General features: G+C 35.7%; 2 protein-coding genes across 5 annotated transcripts in view; both read right to left on the reverse strand.

The window, feature by feature from the left end:
* Positions 1-5,549, reverse strand: part of LOC107602387 (uncharacterized) — a 26,029-nt gene extending 20,480 nt beyond the window's left edge. For 2 of the 4 annotated variants that reach the window (XM_016294873.1, XM_016294872.1), the window contains exon 1: positions 4,840-5,549. In XM_016294873.1, coding sequence (XP_016150359.1) covers positions 4,840-4,936 — 97 coding nt within the window. In that variant the 5' untranslated portion in view covers positions 4,937-5,549. The remainder of the gene's footprint in view (positions 1-4,839) is intronic. The other 2 variants (XM_016294875.1, XM_016294874.1) reach the window with 1 other exon arrangement.
* Positions 5,550-6,470: 921 nt separating this feature from the next.
* Positions 6,471-22,086, reverse strand: part of LOC107602359 (SWI/SNF complex subunit SMARCC1-like) — a 31,992-nt gene continuing 16,376 nt past the window's right edge. The window contains exons 6-25 of the mRNA XM_016294839.1: positions 21,288-21,389; positions 21,083-21,162; positions 20,820-20,941; positions 20,684-20,743; positions 20,560-20,594; positions 20,134-20,246; positions 19,902-19,973; positions 19,694-19,807; positions 19,446-19,599; positions 16,923-17,033; positions 16,712-16,771; positions 15,990-16,248; positions 9,778-9,930; positions 9,247-9,296; positions 9,037-9,130; positions 7,799-7,932; positions 7,555-7,689; positions 7,042-7,201; positions 6,877-6,948; positions 6,471-6,782 (exon numbers count right to left, since the gene is read on the reverse strand). Coding sequence (XP_016150325.1) covers positions 6,736-6,782; positions 6,877-6,948; positions 7,042-7,201; positions 7,555-7,689; positions 7,799-7,932; positions 9,037-9,130; positions 9,247-9,296; positions 9,778-9,930; positions 15,990-16,248; positions 16,712-16,771; positions 16,923-17,033; positions 19,446-19,599; positions 19,694-19,807; positions 19,902-19,973; positions 20,134-20,246; positions 20,560-20,594; positions 20,684-20,743; positions 20,820-20,941; positions 21,083-21,162; positions 21,288-21,389 — 2,127 coding nt within the window. The 3' untranslated portion in view covers positions 6,471-6,735. The remainder of the gene's footprint in view (positions 6,783-6,876; positions 6,949-7,041; positions 7,202-7,554; positions 7,690-7,798; positions 7,933-9,036; positions 9,131-9,246; positions 9,297-9,777; positions 9,931-15,989; positions 16,249-16,711; positions 16,772-16,922; positions 17,034-19,445; positions 19,600-19,693; positions 19,808-19,901; positions 19,974-20,133; positions 20,247-20,559; positions 20,595-20,683; positions 20,744-20,819; positions 20,942-21,082; positions 21,163-21,287; positions 21,390-22,086) is intronic.

Here is a 22,086-nt window from a genome sequence, read left to right on the forward strand (position 1 = left end):
GCCTGTCAGAAATCATAGCACGTCAGCTGTCTTAACCACGGCTTGTGTACTGCATCATCACTGTGTCTGTCATGTCACTCTGTTGCCCTTTCGGGCTTGAACTGATGGTAAAACTAACGACATTATTAACTGTCTTGATATTTAATTTGAAAGCTTGAAGCTCGTGATTATGGTAAGGGGCATTACATTTCCGACGCGTGCTTGTGGTGTTCGGCCAGTCACAATGCACTGGGTCAGCTGGCCAATCAGAGCAGACTGAGGGGGCTTTGTTGAAAACTACGTATTTGAGAGAGGCGGGGCATAGAGCACCTACAATAATGTACAGTATTTGAAAAATAATGTGTTTTTTGAACATTAAAGCATGTCAGCATATTCTGTTACACCAAATACACAAAATAATGATCTTTAAAATAGCATCATGTGACCCCTTTAAATCGATTTTCGCCAGACTTCAGAAATGACTTCTCTTTGGTGATGAATGCAGAACTTCTCCAATCATTTAGTCTGCTTCAACCCCACCACTTTCTTACAGTTGGATGCAAGTTCACATTCAGATCTGCTTCCATCCAATCAACAACCGATGGATAAAAGTCCATGTTTTTCTTTTTTGATAATCCATTTCGGATGTACATCACAATACACAAGAAAAGATCTGTCACTATTTCCATTTCATCACAACTTTAAAATACAAAGAGGGCAGAGACTGTGTAAAACTCTGTGAATGATGGGCGTTCCAATTTCTGTGGGCAAAGATGCCATGTAGACCTTCCAATTTCTTCTACTATGAAGTCTATACTCTTTATGTAAGAGACAACTTAACATTTAACTCACCTCACCTTATTTTCAAATCTGATAAGTTGGTATCCTAAAGGTAAGTGTCATTCTAAGCTCTGCTGAATAAAATCCACACTGCCACGGTGCCACCCATGTGCTTAGTTATAAATAGTACTGTTATGCTGCTTGGCAGGGGAGCTGGCATGGATGTCCTTAGGATGGGTGTAGGTTCACAGCAGTATCAGTGCAAGCCAAACAAGACATATAGAGATGCCAGACCTGTGGGATTAGCAGTGCCACCCCAATCCGTGCTACTGTTGTACAGTATGACCATTAGTAGTTATGCTACCCAAATTAAATATTCAAGCCTAAAACTGCACTCGATGTGTTGAGATAATGCACCATATAAATGTTAGTTTGGGCATTTGTATGAGCCAGTAATGAGCGGTTGAGAAGATTACGGAAGATCCAATCTAATCTTGATTTAAGAGGGAAAGCCAATTGTTTGTTTCACCATTCATAAACAGTATGGCTTTAAGGTTTATTATAGAGTTTATTTCTTTACTAACGATATTCAAAGAATGCAAGAGTTTTTTTTATTGTAAAAGGTATGAGCTAAGGAGAGAAGTCTTATTTTGCCAATCTGTGTAAAATACAAGCCACTGGTCAGAGGACCAGTGTACGTACAGAGGAGGTATTTGCCAGGTAAGAAAATGTAAATACATTTTAATGAAAATGTACACTTTAGAATGTGAAGATATACATTTTATCAGATATAAAAAATTATATCCAAAAGTAGAGTCTGAGTTGTTGAAATGGCTAATAAAGCCAAATAACTTTTAAGATCTAAAGACTCATTCACACCAATGATGATAACTAGAATTATAAAGTTTTAATTGTTCTAATTCTATGAGAACAGTGAACTCCACACCACAACTATAATGACTACGACACAGAGGAAAGATATTGTTGAAATCACTTTCAGAGCCAGGCAGAATCCATCGGACTTTAAAGAGCTTGAGCATTTAAAGCGTCAGATGACATATATGCAGTGCATGCTTTCAAAAAACAGAACGTTATCGTCTATTGGTGTGGATGCTAATTTCATACTAATCATTTTTTACATGTAACTTTCAGTGACTAAGCATTAAGATTAATTAATGATTGCTTTTAATAAATAATTTCAGTTATTCATAATAACATTCTAAATATTTTATAATTTACTAAAATAATCATTTTCAATTTTATTAAACTATAAAATTATATTATTAAATATTATGGCAACACTTTACAATAAGGTTCCATTTGTTAACTATATTTAATGTATTAACTAGCATTAGCAATGAGCAATACATTTATTACAGTATTTATTAATCTTTGTTAACATTAGTTAATAAAAATACAGCTGTTCATTGTTAGTCCATGTTAACTCAGGTCCATTAAATAGCATTAATAGATACAATTTTTGATTTTTATAATATATTAGTAAATGTTGGAAGCAACATTAAGTACAATTAATAAATGCTTTAGAAGTATTTTTCATTGTTAGTTTATGTTAACTAATGTAACTATTGTTAACAAATGGAACCTTATTGTAAAGTGTTACCAATATTACACATCTAAAATATTGCACAAATACAGAATCACTTTCATTTGGACATGCACATTTAACTGACAGATTTTCCAAATAATGCTTGCAGAGACAAACTGCATCAGGTTAATGCATTCACATTGCTGGTTGATAATCAAAATGTTCAAATTCCAGTTGATGCAATTATATTTTTAGTGCAAATAAACATAATCAGTGTCTGTGCACCACATCGAGTGTTTGGAAAAGATCAGTCCCCTTGTCCAACACAGCGTTCGTCACAGTCATTGAGTTTAACTAGTACAAAACTGGATCAACGACATGATTAATTCAACTGTAATGCTTTACAGCACAGATGCTGAAGATCAGCAAGTGTCCAACAGGTTGTGTAGTTCCATAAGTTTCCAACAGTGTAGGCAGCTCTAGTGTCAGCGTCTGGCAGGATAAACACAGTTGGCCCTCACTGGGAGCTCCATACGGGCAGGCTATGTGGCCGCTAACACTAGCTCGTTGACGCTAATGCTCATTGACAGTCTCTGCTGTTATGAGAGCGCAGTGGCAGATGGCTCTCTTGTGCCATGCATGGAAAGGATCTAAGCAAGTTTAGCGAGAAAGTGCACAAAAATATTATCTGAGGTTGGTTTTAGACGTTTTAAAATAAACATCAAGACAGAGTAATGTCATTGCATGGTTCAAAGACTTAATCTGTGCACATTTTTGTGAATGCATCCTGTCTGTCGCCTTTTATTTCTCTCTCTCACTCTCCTAAGGTTGAGGAAGTGAGTGCCTGGTCTTGGCAAAAACAACAAAGAAGAGTAACAGCCTTTTGTCACAGCATGCCCTCTAATTTCAACTAGGCACTAGCAATGCATGTTCTATTATAGTAATGATTGTCCCTAGTTTAGCATAACATCAAAAGAAACACAAAATGTATACAGAAGAAGGCACTATAGCTACAACTGGCAACAAAACACATTTCAGCCATATGAATAACTATGAAAAGTGATTTGACTGAACTCTCCAAGTTGACTTCAATATAAAATGGTGTGACATTTCTGAAAGAATCATGACATTCAGTGGGAATATTGAGGGCAGGACTTGAAGACATCTTTTTCTTTAGAATAATGTGCTCGGATTAATTGTTCACCTTAAGGAAGAAGTGCCAAAGGGAGATTGTTTTGAATGTGCTGACTTTAATGAAGTGATCGACCAATATACTGTATTGTCTGACATTTGCCACTTTTAACTTATCACTGTCAGCCGATACACATTTTTTTCTGTGCAGACAATGTTTCGGAACCAACTTTTATTTTTCCCATTCCCACATACATACACCCTCAGTCACCATTCACGTCTAACAAAGAATTTCAATTAGAATTACAACAGATCAGCATGGCTGAACAGAACTCTGGACTGACTGCAGTAGCTACTAAAGCAAACTAAAGACAAGAGCATCTGGATTTGTTAAATGGCTTGATTATAATAAAAGGTTTGAATAGCTTTTTATAAGGCCATTATGAGTACTTAGGTCAATTTTTATCATCGGAGCATGCTTGCTTAACATCCTGTTTTAATGAAAGATGCATGTCTCTGAAGAAACAGTGATGCGATAATACATAGACTTTGGGAAGTCGGCCAAGAGGTCAGAGGTTCAGCTAAGTGCAACCATTTAAAGCTCCTTATGCAAATGATACTTTCCTGCTTTACGCAGTCATTAGTTAGGCCGAGGCAACTGTAGTGTGATGCAGGTCAACCACGCCAACGTGACAATTTGGTACTCATGCAGCAAAGCCTATTGACCTAGTCTTCAGGTGCTGTCTCTCAGCAACAATTTTTTTAAAGAACCAACATTTTGTCAGTGGATAAAGGGTCACCCCCCCATTCTATAAATATGTGCATTTGGTAAACACAAACTTAAACATTTAGAAATGAAGCATCAAATACAGCTGTGATTAAGAGATGCCGACGAGAAAAATCTTTCTTTTTTTTTTTGCAAGCAAAATTACAATTTTTATATGGCAGTATTCTATTATCCAGTCTAACTTCTTTGGTCCAAATAATAACTACACGAATTATTACATTCAATTTTAATATTTATAAAAATGCCAATAAGGTGAACAAAAAAGGCATGAGGCTGTGCTTAGTACATTTTCTCTCAGTTACATACATTTTTAAAACGTAAATAGTTCTGAAATTCCCAAACGACTTGAGCTTTCTTAAGTAATTGTGCTAACAATTTATTAGTTAAATTTAATTTACATGCAAACACTGGTTTGGTGACATTTTTTAGAGACCCATTTATCGCTTGATCCCAGTGAATCGATGAAGATTATTACATTTTTGTTTCAAATTTGTGTTATTTCTCTTAAAAAGCTCTAACATGTCACAGAAACAAACTACAAAGAAGGTCCCTGTTAAATGTAGGAAAGGTAGGCATTTAGAAAGATTGTATAATAATAACTCAAATATATACTCACCATTAACACACAAAGGAGAGATGTGAAGAAGCAGGACGCTGGACAGCACCACCGACTCCCAACCTGCTGAAAACAACGTGCGCCTGGAGCTCATCATGACACAAACACTTCAACTGAACCAGGCGGATCTTCTATTTAAGATATAGTCATACGGGAGATGTTTTGGAGAATCTGAGCAATAATCCTGGACATAAATCTCCTTAGATTGAATGCGTTACGAAGCGCGATGCTTCATGCCAACTTCGGATGTTGTCTTCAGTTGTTATTCCTCTTTGGTTGAGATTCAGGCCACCCTTAGCGTCGCTAGGGACCCGTCATTTCTTATCCAACTCCAACAAGATGCCAAGACAGTTAAATGTGTCTCATTGGTAACGAGAGCCAGTATCAGGCGTCCACTAAGGAAGCGGAGAGTTTCGGTAGAACTCACGCTGCCACTGACTGCAGTAGGCTAATTCCAGCGGACGAGTTTCGAACTCACGGTTGATGTGAGTATCTGCTCATGCGCCTCATTACCGACACATCATTTGTGTCGTGACAGAATCACTAAAATGTCCCCACTTGCTTTCCCCAAATGCATTGAAGTTCACTTAAATACAAAATACTGACATTCTAAATAGTTTCATTCTAAATAATTGAACTGACCTCTTTGATTAAAGGTACAAAACTGATGCAGGCGGTTCCCCCGAACAAAGCGTCTGAAACTGGGTCACCACAGACGCCTGTCCAAACGTAAGCAAACACTGTGTAGAGGGGAGGGACTCGCCTTAATTTTTTCCTAAAATCACAGCGATCTGTGGAAATGATCCTTGGTCAAAGAGGAAATTTGTATTTGTATTATTTTAAACCAAACTTATTAGTATAATGTAGAATTTTTAATTATATTTAGCATTAGATTTTAACATTTTCAGTTTGCAAGTTTTAGTAATTTTCTTTTAGTATTTTATAAAATGGTAGCATTTATACATTTTTGAATTAGCTTTTAATTTATATTTTCAGCTTTCATTTTAGGTTTTAGTAATTTTGTTAAATATTGCTTTCATTTTGTTTCAGTTTTAGCTTTAATCATTTTAGTACTTCAACAAACCTATTTCAGTGAGTTGCCACGGTAACATTTCTTTAACATTATCCATAGTTTTATTCAAGAATTGTCAAACTGACAGTTCAGCATAAAGTTATAATTATTTACTCAACTTTGTTGGTCCAAACTTATGACTGTCTTCAGTCAAACACACAGGGCACAATATTAATGAAAATTAAGTTGCTCTTTTCCATATAATAAAAGTGTTTCTGCTGAAAATCTTCCCCTGAAGCCTGTAGCTCTCAAATCTCATTTATAAGCTCCATTTACTCTTGTGTATGGAAAAGAGCATTTAAAAATGTCTCCCAAACCTAGTGCACTAGAATGACCTGTGATCTAAGAGTTTCTCTTAAAAATACATCTGGAACAAATCAAGTAATGGCGCAGTCCAGTTTTCTTCATAGTTAAGAACAGTTGACTGCTGAAATACATATACCACAAATATCAAATTACATTTTTTAAATGCATCAGAGATTAAGTTACTAAATAAAAAATATTCAAGTATTAGAAAATCTTCTTAAGTAAACTTCAATAGATAAGCTCACTCAAGAAGTTATAACTCCATATAAAAGATTTATTCTTACTAAAACAAATGTTTTAGTGCTTGGTGGCAATACAAAAACAGATCTACAAACATTAAGTACAGACAGATACGGCAACGAAAAGCCTCAAATCTTTCACTTATATGTCAGCATCAATGCTTAAAAAATATTAAATATACACAGAAGAAGTGCTATTGTAGAGATGAATGTGGGTAATGAAGTGACTGTGTTCTTCATGTCATCTTGCGGAGTTTGGGTCTTAAGGAAGTGAAGACATTACATGGGTGTGGCCCCATCAGACTGTGAGGATGGTGGAGTTTGGTCTGAGTTGGAAAAAAAACGAAAAGCAGCAGGATTCAAAAGGTTTCGAACACTGCACTGCTGATCAGCATTTGCTTTGAGGCATGTGTTACTCACACATGCCATTGGGAGCTCCAGAGTGCCGAGCACCCACGATCTGTCCAGTACTAGCACTGCCCACCGAACATCCTGAGAGAGATGCAAAAAACACAATATTATTAAGTATATGAGTGTGCATGAGACAAAAGGGTTGACTGATGTGTAGGAGAGAGGAGAGTGTACCATGGTGAAGAGGGTTGTATGCTGTACTACTGCTGCTCTGTGTGGCTCCCGCTTGTTGCTGCTGTTCCACATTCTGTCGTGCCTTCATCTCAGCATATTTCACCTGCTCCACATGGAAGTTCTGCCTCTCCGACAGTAACTGCTGTCTCTGCTGCTCCAGCTACAACACACAGATATCAAATGAAGTTTAAACACCCTCCCAAACAAATCTCTACATTAAAATGCAGATAGCAGTCAGCAAGATTTTCTCTGTTTAAATAAAAGAGAAAAAAGGTTTGGAACAACATGAGGGTGAGTAAATAACAGATTTTAATTTTTAAGTGAACTATCCCTTTAAGAGATTATGAAAATGTATTATTCAGTACAAATAATTTTCTAAAAATAAATCGATGGCGATTAAAATGCAGGTCGTAAAACATTCTAGCATTGAAAAATAATTTAGCGTGCTCTCAAAAGTTTCTTGGAGTCTTGGAGAGATGCCAGATCTTGTTTGAATAAAGCACTCTAACTCACAGCCTCTTTTTCCCGATCCATAATGGTCTCCAGCTCTTCAAAGTGTCTCAGTTTGATCTCCAACTTTTTCATCTGAGTTTCAACCAGCAGAGCCACCAGAGATTTTATTTTCCTCTCTTCTACTGCAGCCAAGTGCTAGAGGGACAGAAGAAGAAGAAAGAGAAGAGTGAGTTCAGATGAATGGCTTTTTTGTCACAATTAAAGGAAACGGAAGCGGTTGCAAGAAAAGAGGTTTGACATCTACCTTTGCTTTGGTAGCTGCAGAGGCCAGTGCTGCAGCAGCAGCTGTGGCAATGTTTCCCTCCACCAGCTCAAGCGCCACCCTCCTCTTCATCTCCTCTCCATCCCCTTGGGTAAGGCACATGTCAAAACTTTCCTCTGGATAGACATACAAAAAGTTAGAAAAATGAAGAAATACTGTAGAAATTGCATGACTATTCATTTTTACTCATTGGGGGGATATATGTATAATATATATATATATATATATATATATATATATATATATATATTAGGCTATTATATAAACAACGCATTATATTGTATTTTTTTTTTTTGAGTCACAGATCAGACTTTTTCGGATAAGAAAGAAAAAAAAATATTTAAAGCACAGAGAATGACAATGTTGTGAAGGGTTTTTGACATAGGCTAATTTTATGTGTATGTATACGCAACTCGGCATTTCCGCGCTGTCTGAAACATCTCTTGTGCGCGCTTTGTGTGCGAGAACAGCGCGTGAGTAACGAATTGAGCTCTCTTTAGTTTATTCTTCTTGTGATTTAAAATTGCTTGTACGTGTAAATTGACAAATTAATCTGCGAATGGTAGGGTCTCATCCGTATTACGGATCAACTGCGATCCGTTTAACTCCTAACATGTGACAGATCAGAGCAATCTTTCATTTAGCCTACTTATTTAACATGAAATTGTCAAATTGCTACTCCATATCAATCGCATACAAAGAAAATACAGAATAATTAGAACAATGATTAACATAAATAAATAACAGTGTCATATCTATAGGCCTACACATTTTTCCCAGAACGTTCTTGTGACTCGGTAGCAATTCTTCCATGGCCCGGTAGTGGGTCGCGACCCGGTGGTTGGGGACTTCTGATATAAACTACTGTTCAAAAGATTTGGGGTCAGTACGATTTTTTTCAACATTGGCAATAATGTTTCTTGAACAATTTTTTGTAATTCCATATATAGGTTTTTATACAAAAGCTAAAGGCACAGTGCTTGGAGAAATTGCTAGGTCATTTGGGCATCACATGCATCTAGAAAATGTGCATATGCATACCGAATTCCTTTCAAATGTAGTATGAGTAGTATACTATATTGAACACAGCTTTGGTGTACCGGAGCTGTCACACCAACTGCAACTAACAATAAATATTTAACAATATAGCAGCAATGTGTTAAATCAAGGTGAATCAAGGCAAAGAGATTTAATATGCAGAGCATCTGTGATCCTCTGACCTGCTGTGCTCTCCTCTCCCCTCTCTCCTTCACTCTCTTCTTTGTCCTCATTCTTCACATGCTCTCCCTCTCCCAAGATGCTATCACCCTCAATCTACAAAAGACAGCACAGTCTCAGTGACAATCAAACTTTCCTTGTTAAGATTTGTAAAATAAGAACATAAAACATCAGAATGGATGATTATTTGTGTCTGGAGAAGCTTCTCATACCTTTTCATGTTGCTCATATTCAGTGCTCATCGTTTCTATACCACTCCCATCTATAAAAAAAACAAAAAACAGAGAACAATATATTAGTCATCCTAATGTTGATCATAAACCTTATTATAGAATATTGGGTGTTCAGAGGCCATATAAGACGATTGTTTAAATGACATTAAACATTATGAAAATGTTCTTTCACTTACTGCCCTCCCCTGGATGTTTCAAGTACGACCATTCCAATTATTTTTAAATGACACTAAAACGGTTTTAAACATGCACAACCATTCAACCGTTTGGGATCTTATGCTCACCAAGGCTGCATTTATTGGGTTAAAAAATACAGTAAAAAACAGGAATGATGTAAAATATTATTAAACTAGGGAGATTATTAAGCTAGGGGAAGACATTTAGTTGTGTTTATAACCAGTCTTAACATGCATTTCAAAAGTGAATTCAAGGTGAGTGTTTTTTTTTTTTTTTTTTTTTAATCTTTTGACTACATAAAACACTTTTTAAAAAATACTAAAAAGTAAGTACCAGTCTTTTCTGAATGGTCAGGATCAAGTTCTGCAATGCTGCCTGTTTGGAGTGTAAAGGCCGGATCTAAATTATGCCCAACTCTCTGTGCTTTGTGAAAGCTGGCACTGAATATCTCCGGTGGGGCCTCTTCTCTTGCTCTTGAGAATTCCTCTGAAAGACAGTTCAAACATTACATACATATTTTCTCTTAGCACATGTATCTTCAAATTAAAATCACGCTGCTCACACGGCTCAGTGCAGTGTGTCAGCCAATGCACAATTTACTTGCCCTTCATTCATTCCTCTCAATGGACGTGACATCTGCCTTATAACGTGACGTCTGCATTTTTTTTATTGCAGTTTTAAGTGTGTCTGTCTTTTTCCTGGCTAACTTATACAATATACATTAATTATGTGCATATCAAATATAAATATATTAATAAAATAATTTAGACATGTTTTCATTACACTCTTTGTAAAAGTATAAAGATAACAAAAAAGTATAAAAAGTCTATAACATATAAATAACAAATGTCTCCTAAAGGAATACTTTAGTGAAGTTTGCGTTGCTTATAGGTATACCCATGTTGTTTAGTTTTATGAAATCCTTTTTGAATTTTTTTTTACATTTGGGGGTTATTGTGTTTTGATCTGTTACATTTTTAATGTAGCCTACAGCACATCAGTGATGGCCAACCCGTCGATCGCAATCGTCTGCTAGATCTGAGACTGATGCTGTAAAATAATAATAAAATGATAGAAAAATACATTATGCCTGATTTATGTTCAGATTTTCAAGCGCCTGTCTTCTTTGCTTTATTTTACATTTGAAACATAATATTTGGATTCTTTGAAGAATAAAAGAACAGCACTTATTTTATTATTCATTTATTTTTTCCTTTCTTTTTTGAAAGAAAATTAATGCTTTTATTCTGCAATAATGTTAAATTGATAAGATTTTTATATTTTGAATAGTAATCGCTCAGGATTCAATCAATCCTGTAAAAATATCACAGAAAAATATTAAGCAGCACAATTGTTTCTGACGTTGACAATAGATTGAAGGATCATGTGACACAGAAGACTGGAGTAATGATGCTGAAAATTCAGCTTTGCATCACAGGAATAAATGTAAACTATTAAAATAGAAAACCATTCTTTTAAATTGTAATGATATTTCACTATATTAACCAGACCCCGTCCCCTTCAAAAAAAAAAAAAACCTTATATAAATATGATTCACCTATTTTTGTCGTGTCCTCATTATCATTGAGAAAACCTATTTCTAATATAAGCTTATTTTAAGCTTCATGATCAGTGATCAGTTTGGCATGTGTACCAAACAAGCAAAGAAGAATTAAATATATAGGGGTGTGCGATATAGACAAAAATGATATCTCGATATTTTCTGGGATTTTAGCCATAACGATAATCAGACTATATTTTTCTGAGCGTGTTGCGCTGCACGACTGCCGTGGACAGCTGACTCCTTAAGTTTTTTTATATTCTTCATATTCTGCGTGGTCAGTTCACAGCAGTGATAGAAATTAATATTTTCCAACAAAAGTTATTTTGACCCTTTATGGGCATTTTTACTTTTTTCTAGAAGTGTGCATTACCTTTTGTGTCAAATTCTTATTTAATCAATAAAGTGAATTAGAATAATAAGACATTTGGGGCTGTTACCAAACCAATAAAATCATTATAAACAAAATTCATATTTGCAATGCAGAGGAAACACAGAAGCTGCATCTGAAGATGCATTTACACACTGTTTAATGCAGGACATGAATGCTTTTACCTGCAGTTACAAATGCAGAGATAATGTTTTGATATTTTAATCCTAAAACGTTGAATAGCCTACTGATATTTGAAATTATTTTTTAAAAAATTAAAAAGGTACTTAAATTTGAAATTAAAACCACCAGTAGGTGGCAGAAAGTCACTATTAATAAGTGAGTCATTGTTCATTTAAACGGTTGATTCATTCAGAAAATAAATCCTGTTTCCATCCAATTATTTTTTACGAAAGATTTTTTTTTAGATCTTCAAAATTTTTACCAATATAGCTAATAGAAATGCCATTTATCGATAAAATTTCTCATGTGTCGACATTATCTTTTTCAGTTTAACTTTAGCGCATAAATTCAATATCGATACTTTTTTCGAGAAAAGGGGCTTTAACCCAAATAATTGTGATGTCACATTGCATAATTAGCCTATAGGCAGCGTCTGTCTTCATGGTGTTGCTCACGTTAAAGCACCCTTTCCCTAGTTCAAAATCGTATTAAACCATATTCATATTATTAAATTGCATCTAAAAATATTTTATATTTGGTAAGAAAAAGACAAGTTACCTCTCAAACATACTTATCTTAATTTGATGTTCCTTATAACCTATACGTTTACGTCCTTTTTGACACTGCACTGCTCAGTTTAAATAGCCATGTAGTCCATGCCGTTCAGCGTGACCACCATACCCCTGTGATATTACTGTGCCAAGCACATTTTGTTTTACGTGGATATTGGAACGCAAAGTACAACATTTTAAATGAATTCGTTTTGGCTTGTTAGTAACTTCTTATATTTAGAACTATACTTAGTTCTGTTCTACCGTTAAATTTACAGTATTTGAAGGGAACTAAAATATCATGGTTTTCAATGTTTGACTGACTGTATATTATGATGACAATGAACAGTTAGTAATGCTTAACTGCGCGAGTGAGGTGCCGGCACGATCACTTGTTGTTTTTTTTTGTTTTGTTTTTCCTTTTAAAAGTGGAAAACAACTTACACCCTTAATTAGTATGGGAATATTAACCCATACTAAACGATCTGCTCATATTACCCCTATCTTATTTTAAACTCCATTGGCTCCCTGTATCATCTCACATTACTTACAAAATTCTTCTGCTTACTTTTAAATCACTCAATGGCCTTGCTCCTCCTTATCTCTCTGATCTACTGTCTCCTTACGTTCCGCCTCGATCACTTCAATCTGCAGGGTGTGAACTTCTTACTGTACCTAGATTTCATCTATCTTCAATGGGTGGCAGGTCATTTTCCGTAATTGCACCTAAACTATGGAACTCTATACCACTGGCACTAAGGACAATAACCTCACTCTCTGTATTTAAATCACAACTCAAAACCTACTTGTTTACCCAATACTATCAGTCATAAAATGTTCTTTAGACACTCTCCTCATCCTATACTACCAGCTGTAATTCTCTCTGAATAGTTTCGTTCTGTGTATTTTTTTGTTGCATTTACTATTCTTTGTTTGTTTCTTATTGACACTATGCTTTTTCTGTTGTTACTTATACTATGTTATGTATCTCTGTTTCCAGTACATAATTGTACCATGATATGCAACTGCACTCTCTGATCTACTGTCTCCTTACGTTCCGCCTCGATCGCTTCAATCTGCAGGGTGTGAACTTCTTACTGTACCTAGATTTCATCTATCTTCAATGGGTGGCAGGTCATTTTCCGTAATTGCACCTAAACTATGGAACTCTATACCACTGGCACTAAGGACAATAACCTCACTCTCTGTATTTAAATCACAACTCAAAACCTACTTGTTTACCCAATACTATCAGTCATAAAATGTTCTTTAGACACTCTCCTCATTCTATACTACCAGCTGTAATTCTCTCTGAATAGTTTCGTTCTGTGTATTTTTTTTGTTGCATTTACTATTCTTTGTTTGTTTCTTATTGACACTATGCTTTTTCTGTTGTTACTTATACTATGTTATGTATCTCTGTTTCCAGTACATAATTGTACCATGATATGCAACTGCAATCATGTCTATCCCCGGCAAAAGTCCACTTAATTTGATTAATTGATTGTGAACTGACTGTTTATGATTATGTGAATCGCCTGTCTATTGTGTTACTGCTTTTGTACAGTGTCCTTGAGCTTGGGAAAGGCGCTATATAAATTAAACATATTATTATTATTAATTAATGCATTTAGCAGATGCTTATTCAAAGCTACTTACAGTGCATTCAGTCTATACATTATTTACCAGTATGTGTGTTCCCTGGGAATTGAACCCACGACCTTTTGCACTGCTAACGCGATGCTCTACCACTGAGCCACAGGAACATTATTATTATAACAGTATTATTAAATAATAATAATAGTAATAATAATAATAATTATTATTATTATTATTATACCGTCTACACCAGACGCGAGTGGCGCAGCAACTGTGCGTCCGGTGTATACACGGTGTTCCTATACTCCTTCATTTGTGGTCACATGAGACTAAGACATTATTCAAAACTATTCTAAATATTCCTGTGTGTACATTCACAATAAAAACAAAACATTGTGCTTTTGTAAAATATAGGAAACAAACAGGATGCCTCTTTCTCAAGAGCCCATCACAAAAATGAGCCAAAATTCTGCATTTAGGATGCTAATTGTTGCACAGTTTTTTTTCTTTCGTTTTGTTAATTTATTATTTAGAAAAATATATTTCGCATATATGCCCATTTCTTTCATATGCATTTGCAGAAGCGCTACAGGTGCGTGACATGACCATATGAATCCTTACGTTCTTGCAGAAGCTCTGCAGGTGCGTGACATGACCATATGAATCCTTACGTTCTGTTGTTTATGCTGCTTTTTGCGTGTATAAAATTAATCCCAGGAAAACAAATTTAGGTATTTTTATTGGGTCACAGTCACTTAAATCAAATTTCATTTAATTGTAATTTAACAATGTTGTCGGTTAATAATGGCTTAACGACCATCGGTTGTTGGTTAGGAGAAATAAAATAAACGAACAATTGGTGGCTGACTAAATACTTTTTTGCCCCAATGTATAATAAAGTTTTGTTTCAAATGGTTGAAGAACAGGCTACTAGCCTGTATAATTTACGTAATACATAATTCATTTTTAGGTGAAATTATGTATGGAAACGGCTCAAGGGCAATTTTTTCTTTGCAATACACAAACTTTTGCAACAATTCGTTTTTTTTAGGGATGATTTCATCACGCACAGCATTTTATCGGTTAAAGGCCAGCTGGATGGAAACGGGCAGCACATTTTTTACGCATATTCTCTTTATCGATAACAAAACTGGATGGAAACTTATGTTGCTCAGAGACACAAAACAGCGCTGTGGCTCTGTTTGGAATTAGCTATTTTTTATTGGCGAAATGGAGCAAAAATAGGCAATATGGTGGCTAAAACGCAAGTCTGTTAATATTAACTTGTTTATTTAACTGTTGTATAAAATCAGTATCACATTTGTGATTTTTGCAAAAAAAAAACAAAAAAACGGCACTCTGTGTGTGATATTATTAAATAAGTATATAGGCCTACATTTTCTGTCCACATATTTTGAATTTTGGGAGCATTCTAAATGCATTTTATTAGACTGAATCATGCAGTGAAAGAACACACACATAAAATACGATGTAACATGAGCAGTTCTAAATTTAATAGGCTAGCAGTCGAATCTTTTCATTTAATTCTCATTTTCACTAAGTTTCAAGTATTATAGAGAATGAATAGGAATAATAAAGCATGAATAAGTGTATGGAAAGTGCTGGAAACCCTTGCAGCAGACGCAGACGTCGGAGCAAAAATAGGCAATATGGTGGCTAAAACGCAAGTCTGTTAATATTAACTTGTTTATTTAACTGTTGTATAAAATCAGTATCACATTTGTGATTTTTGCAAAAAAAAAACAAAAAAACGGCACTCTGTGTGTGATATTATTAAATAAGTATATAGGCCTACATTTTCTGTCCACATATTTTGAATTTTGGGAGCATTCTAAATGCATTTTATTAGACTGAATCATGCAGTGAAAGAACACACAAATAAAATACGATGAAACATGAGCAGTTCTAAATTTAATAGGCTAGCAGTCGAATCTTTTCATTTAATTCTCATTTTCACTAAGTTTCAAGTATTATAGAGAATGAATAGGAATAATAAAGCATGAATAAGTGTATGGAAAGTGCTGGAAACCCTTGCAGCAGACGCAGACGTCACGTTCGGCAGACGCCACGTTCGACAGACGCAGACATCACGTTCGACAGATGAGTGCATGTTGCAACGTCATATTAAAGATCCTGTCCGAACGCCATATGGACGTGACAAAGAGACCGTTGCAAATCATTTATACAAATAGATTTTCCAAAATCGTTCAGCCCTACTTCAAATCAGCACACACACACACACTAACAGACTAACTCTTACCTAAAGCTGCCCTGGCGGCTGCAGAGGCCACTCGAGGGTCGACCACAGATGCAAGGAAAGCAACAGTGCTCATTACAGGGTTCCCTGACTGGCTGAAGGGGACAGGCTGATATGCCAGAGGACCCATTGAGGCTTCAGAGTTCTCTAGGTATGGGTCCTCTATGGGCAACCGTAAGAAGTGAAGAATACAGTCATCCTGTGTGCGACTGCCCACATGCTCGGACACCTTATTCCAGTCATCCTTATACATCTCCAATGCCTGAAAAGAAAGATACGGCATACAACAAATAATCACAACCTTTTTCTGGCCAAGGACCCCTAGGGGATAGAGAGAGATGGAGCAGGTCCTCCATATTACACATTGTATAAAATTAAGTATTGCATTTTAAACCATTTTAAACCATTTTTGCATAAAATGTATATAATAATTATTGTGATATATGTACAGAGCCATATACATCACATTTTTTAATTCACCCAAAATTACAATACAAAATATATTTTAATGTGAGACCATTAAAAACTGTAAAACGTAAAATCTAGCTGGATTTTTAGATTCTTAACTTTAGCTTTGGACAAAAAAATTATTGTAATCATTGTTTGCTTGAGAAAAAAAATAATAATAATAATTAAAAAAAACTGGCAACCCCCTGCAGTACTGCTTTTGAAGACTCCTGAGTACTAAAGCTTTCAAAATCTTGTTGACTGTTTGACTGGCTTACCTCCAAAAGCAAGAGTGTTTCCTGTTCTGTCCATTCTCTCCCTGCACTTGCGCCTTTACTCTTAAAGACGAAAGAAAGAAAAAGAAAAAGAAAAGACAAAGCAAGCACACATTATTTAGGTGCTGAATCTCAATGCACAAAGAGAGTCTAGAAAGTTGTTAAAACACTGCTAAACTCAAACGATGTTGCAAACTTTGTTTGTGGTTTTTACCTTTGGATGTTTCTTAGCATAAATATCAGTCCGTAGACCAAAGTTCTGCAGGTCAGATGGTTTTTCTCTCAATTTCTCTGGGAAATGCAACATATGCTGAGAAGCTGAAACCTTCAAACACAAAAATACATTAAATTTATTCAATATTTTTGTAATGATCACTGACCTGTATAACTGTTCCAGGTAGGGCTGGGCGATATGTAAAAAATATTTTATTGATAATCGCCTTAATAAATATTGCCTATTCTATTCGAGCCCCACCCCTGCCGGAGACAACATAGCCAACATACACTATAAACACACATCAGTTTGGTTGCTCTTTATCTGACAGTAGTCTGCGATTCAGTTAGCTTAATTAAATTTTTATTTTCTTTGTGCTTAATATAAAACATTAGCTTTGTTGTTATGTTAGTGTTGTTAATTTCTACACTGCTCTATATTTAGTATTTGAAATGAATTTCATTTCGTGAAGACAACTGTTGAATTGAACAGTTTAACAGAGTTCATTGTGAAGGTGGACATTCTGATGGTGATTGTAAGAATGGTAAATTCATGTTGATGTCACATAGCAATGTGTCTTGCCTATTTTTCATAAGATCCGATGTTTCTCTTTCAATTTTGGTGTTGTCGCCCGAGTAGACAAATTTCATTATAAGTTTAATTTCCTTAATGTGTGGCGCTGTTTTTTTAAAACTTGTAGTCAAGCTGTAAGATATTTGTTATTTGTCTAAAATTAGCAATTAAAAACAAATTGGTTTCTTCTGCATGACCAAAAACAGAAAGGTTATTTTTTCTCATGTTTTAAGAGCTCCGAAGTGTCCTTATAGGCCTATGAATACAGCCTATAAAAAGTTAAGTTGAGTTAAAAAAAAAACATTTAAGCAGTTAAATGTGTTGGTTTACACACAAAGAAATGTGTAAGCTTTTAATAAGTCCAAGAATAAAATGATTAATTTACTTAACATGTTATATTTGATACCAGTTGTAGTCGAACCAGGAGGCATAGGTGGGCACAATGATGTGATGGGTTTGCTCTGTGGCACTCTCCTCCCCCTCCATCCCACGGCCGAACTCCCTCTGCTCCTCCTCATCCTACACACACACACACAAAATCACAACACACTCAGAACTTACATATTTAAAGCACATGGTAGATATTGTGAGCTAGAGCTCCTTTAAACTGGAACTTGACTTTAAACTAGCTTCTGGTTGTAGATTCTGTGTAAGGCTGGACAGAAGCAACCATGGCAGACTAACTCATGGCTGAAAGGGTTGAAACATTTTTTGTTCACTATTAGAATGGAGTTTAAGAGCATTGTTGCAGTGTGCTGTCCTTTTGCTCTTTTCTGAAGGCATTGTTGGAAGTTTTTGATCATGTACTTTTTGTTTAGCAAAACTGACTTACTCTGACACCAGAAAGCAGGTCCTCTTCCTGGTCATCTGAGAGAAATACATAGATATTCAAGGTTATTACTGAAATACAAACGGATCATAATTCACTGAAAAGTGAATTCCACAAACAAGCTCACCTAAATCAGCCATAATGCCTCCTTTGACTGGAGTGTTTTCACTGTCTTTTTTCAAGTTCACTGTGAAAAAGAAATGCGTTACACTCCTGACATCAACATAAGCACTTAACACAGAAGGGAAAAATAAACTTACAAATTTTAGGCAGAATGACCTCCTCCATATTAGGGACAGGTGTGGGATCCTCCATGTCTTTAGTGAGGTCCTCCTCTGACTCCGCCTCCTCTGGTTGACCACGCTTCTTATACACACCGGAGCTATTGGATTATACCAAATTAAATGCATTAATAAGAATCAAATGCAATTTAGAATTTGTAAAAAGCTACAGTGACTTCCAACATTAACTTGCATTGGTGACAAAAATGTGACATAACATTGACCAAAAAGTAAGATTAAACCTTTTCTTTCCTCCTTTCTTCTTAGACTCAGAGGACGGTGGAGACGGGGAGCGTCGTCGCTTCTTTCCAGGTTTCTGTTCCTTGTGAAAGAGAAAAAAACCCCAAACAAATACTTTAAAATAAAAACAAAATTCCAAACTTAACTTAATTTAGCAAAACAACTAACTGATTTTTAAAAATGGCATGAAATTATGTATTAACATACCTCTGTGCTTTGGTAGTCATGCTATTTCATGTGAATAAATACATTCATGGTAACTACGGGACTGTGTTAAATATATTTGCAATTTTTTTCTCAATATTGGCGATTATCATCTGTAACTGACATCGCGATACTTGCAAGACATTGTCGAAATATATGATAATATCGTCATATCGCCCAGCCCTAGTTCTAGGCAACTGATTGTTTTCAACTCAAAACAATATTTCATGTCCCCTTTTTAGATACAGTAAGTAGGAAAGCAATAAAAGGGAAAAGTCAGTCAAAACCCTTTTGGGATTTATTTTGTGACACGAACGGCTGACTAATCTAAGAGCTGATCATTTAAAGCATAAATTTGGTGTTTGGCAATGTAATGTCAAAGTCCTTCTGTATTACCTGTAAGGGTCTGTGCTGTAGTGGGACGAGTCCGGACGGTGTGTCTGTGAGAACGTTAAAGTGTGGTGTTGGGGGTGGGCCCATGGGGAGGGGTCGGCTTTCTGCATCTACCTGATAGTTGATAAACCCCCACTGCTCCAAAAATGAATGAACCCTAAAATGCACACAATCAGGTTTATAAATGAATTACAAATTATTTATAAACCGGTGTCAGATTAAGTGGGTAAAAGTGAAACTTTTATACACGCCTTATTAGTGCACACACATCTCCTGTCAGGTTTCGTCTACAGGAGGTTGAGGTCAGATACTCCTGAGGGTTTAGCCGGTATGTATCAATCATGAAGTTGCGGTATGCAAGATATCTACAAACAAGATATGAACATGTTTATTTAGAGTTCAGGATGATGAATCTGATACAAATAATATTTACATGTACATGTATTCAAACTGACTTACATTTCTGGTGTTTTGGACTTATTTTTCCCATTGAAGAACTCAGGCAGAGCTCGTCTCTCTATCTGATGAATACTGACGCACAAAAATAAAAAAAAAAGCACTATTACTTAATTTATAAGAATAGTAAATGCCTGCATATGTTCAGAGCACTAGGCCTCAAATATGACACCTATGTAAAACTGATTGAATGTGAGTTGGCGTAATCGGGAAACTTGTACAGCTCAACCCTCACCAGTTGTAGTCGAACCAGGAGGCATAGGTGGGCACAATGATGTGATGGGTTTGCTCTGTGGCACTCTCCTCCCCCTCCATCCCACGGCCGAACTCCCTCTGCTCCTCCTCATCCTACACACACACACACAAAATCACAACACACTCAGAACTTACATATTTAAAGCACATGGTAGATATTGTGAGCTAGAGCTCCTTTAAACTGGAACTTGACTTTAAACTAGCTTCTGGTTGTAGATTCTGTGTAAGGCTGGACAGAAGCAACCATGGCAGACTAACTCATGGCTGAAAGGGTTGAAACATTTTTTGTTCACTATTAGAATGGAGTTTAAGAGCATTGTTGCAGTGTGCTGTCCTTTTGCTCTTTTCTGAAGGCATTGTTGGAAGTTTTTGATCATGTACTTTTTGTTTAGCAAAACTGACTTACTCTGACACCAGAAAGCAGGTCCTCTTCCTGGTCATCTGAGAGAAATACATAGATATTCAAGGTTATTACTGAAATACAAACGGATCATAATTCACTGAAAAGTGAATTCCACAAACAAGCTCACCTAAATCAGCCATAATGCCTCCTTTGACTGGAGTGTTTTCACTGTCTTTTTTCAAGTTCACTGTGAAAAAGAAATAATGCGTTACACTCCTGACATCAACATAAGCACTTAACACAGAAGGGAAAAATAAACTTACAAATTTTAGGCAGAATGACCTCCTCCATATTAGGGACAGGTGTGGGATCCTCCATGTCTTTAGTGAGGTCCTCCTCTGACTCCGCCTCCTCTGGTTGACCACGCCTCTTATACACACCGGAGCTATTGGATTATACCAAATTAAATACATTAATAAGAATCAAATGCAATTTAGAATTTGTAAAAAGCTACAGTGACTTCCAACATTAACTTGCATTGGTGACAAAAATGTGACATAACATTGACCAAAAAGTAAGATTAAACCTTTTCTTTCCTCCTTTCTTCTTAGACTCAGAGGACGGTGGAGACGGGGAGCGTCGTCGCTTCTTTCCAGGTTTCTGTTCCTTGTGAAAGAGAAAAAAACCCCAAACAAATACTTTAAAATAAAAACAAAATTCCAAACTTAACTTAATTTAGCAAAACAACTAACTGATTTTTAAAAATGGCATGAAATTATGTATTAACATACCTCTGTGCTTTGGTAGATACACCGCCTGAAACTCATTCTATTCCCATTCTCGTCAATCTCATAGTCTTCTTCATTCATCCACTCATTATATGCGTCTGTCCGCTACTTCACTTGCTTTGGTCCGGACCAAATACAATGTTGATTTTTTTTTTTTTTGGTGCGGTTCGCTTTCACACTGCACTTTTTTGCAAGTGGACCAGAAATAGTAAACAAAACCACACGTGTGCTAAGGTCATCCAGAAGTTCTCAAGCAGGGAAAAACAGGAAGTGCAAAAACAGGCTAATCATGAAGATCTTTCATAGTGCAATTTTTATTCTTTTACTGATTTTGTGTTATCAGATACTAACGCAATATGAAGAAACGTATAAGCGTCATATGAGACAATGTCATACGATGTTGTAATTAAGACTTGTCGAAAATAAAATCTATATATATATATATATATATATAAATAAAATACTTAAAGCATATCACAATTTAAGTTTAAACATTTAACCTATATAAATATGTGCTATTAGGCACATATCCAATCATTTGTGCGGAGAATGGAAACAGAAGCGCGCTTCAGGACATCAGTGGAAACAAATTAAATACACCATCATTTTTGCTCATAAAGGTAAGAATAATGCAACGTTCGGAACTGTAAAGGTTTTTTTTTTTATTTGTGTGCACTCACAATATCAAGAAAACGTTGTGCTATTGTAAAATAAAGAAAACAAATAGGATGCACTTGCCATCTCGGGAGCGCTTCACAAAAATGAACCGAAACTCAGCAAATATTTTCCTTACAGACATGAT

Source organism: Sinocyclocheilus grahami, unplaced genomic scaffold, assembly GCF_001515645.1.
Source record: "Sinocyclocheilus grahami isolate Dianchi unplaced genomic scaffold, SAMN03320097.WGS_v1.1 scaffold325.1, whole genome shotgun sequence".
Lineage (NCBI taxonomy): Eukaryota > Metazoa > Chordata > Actinopteri > Cypriniformes > Cyprinidae > Sinocyclocheilus > Sinocyclocheilus grahami.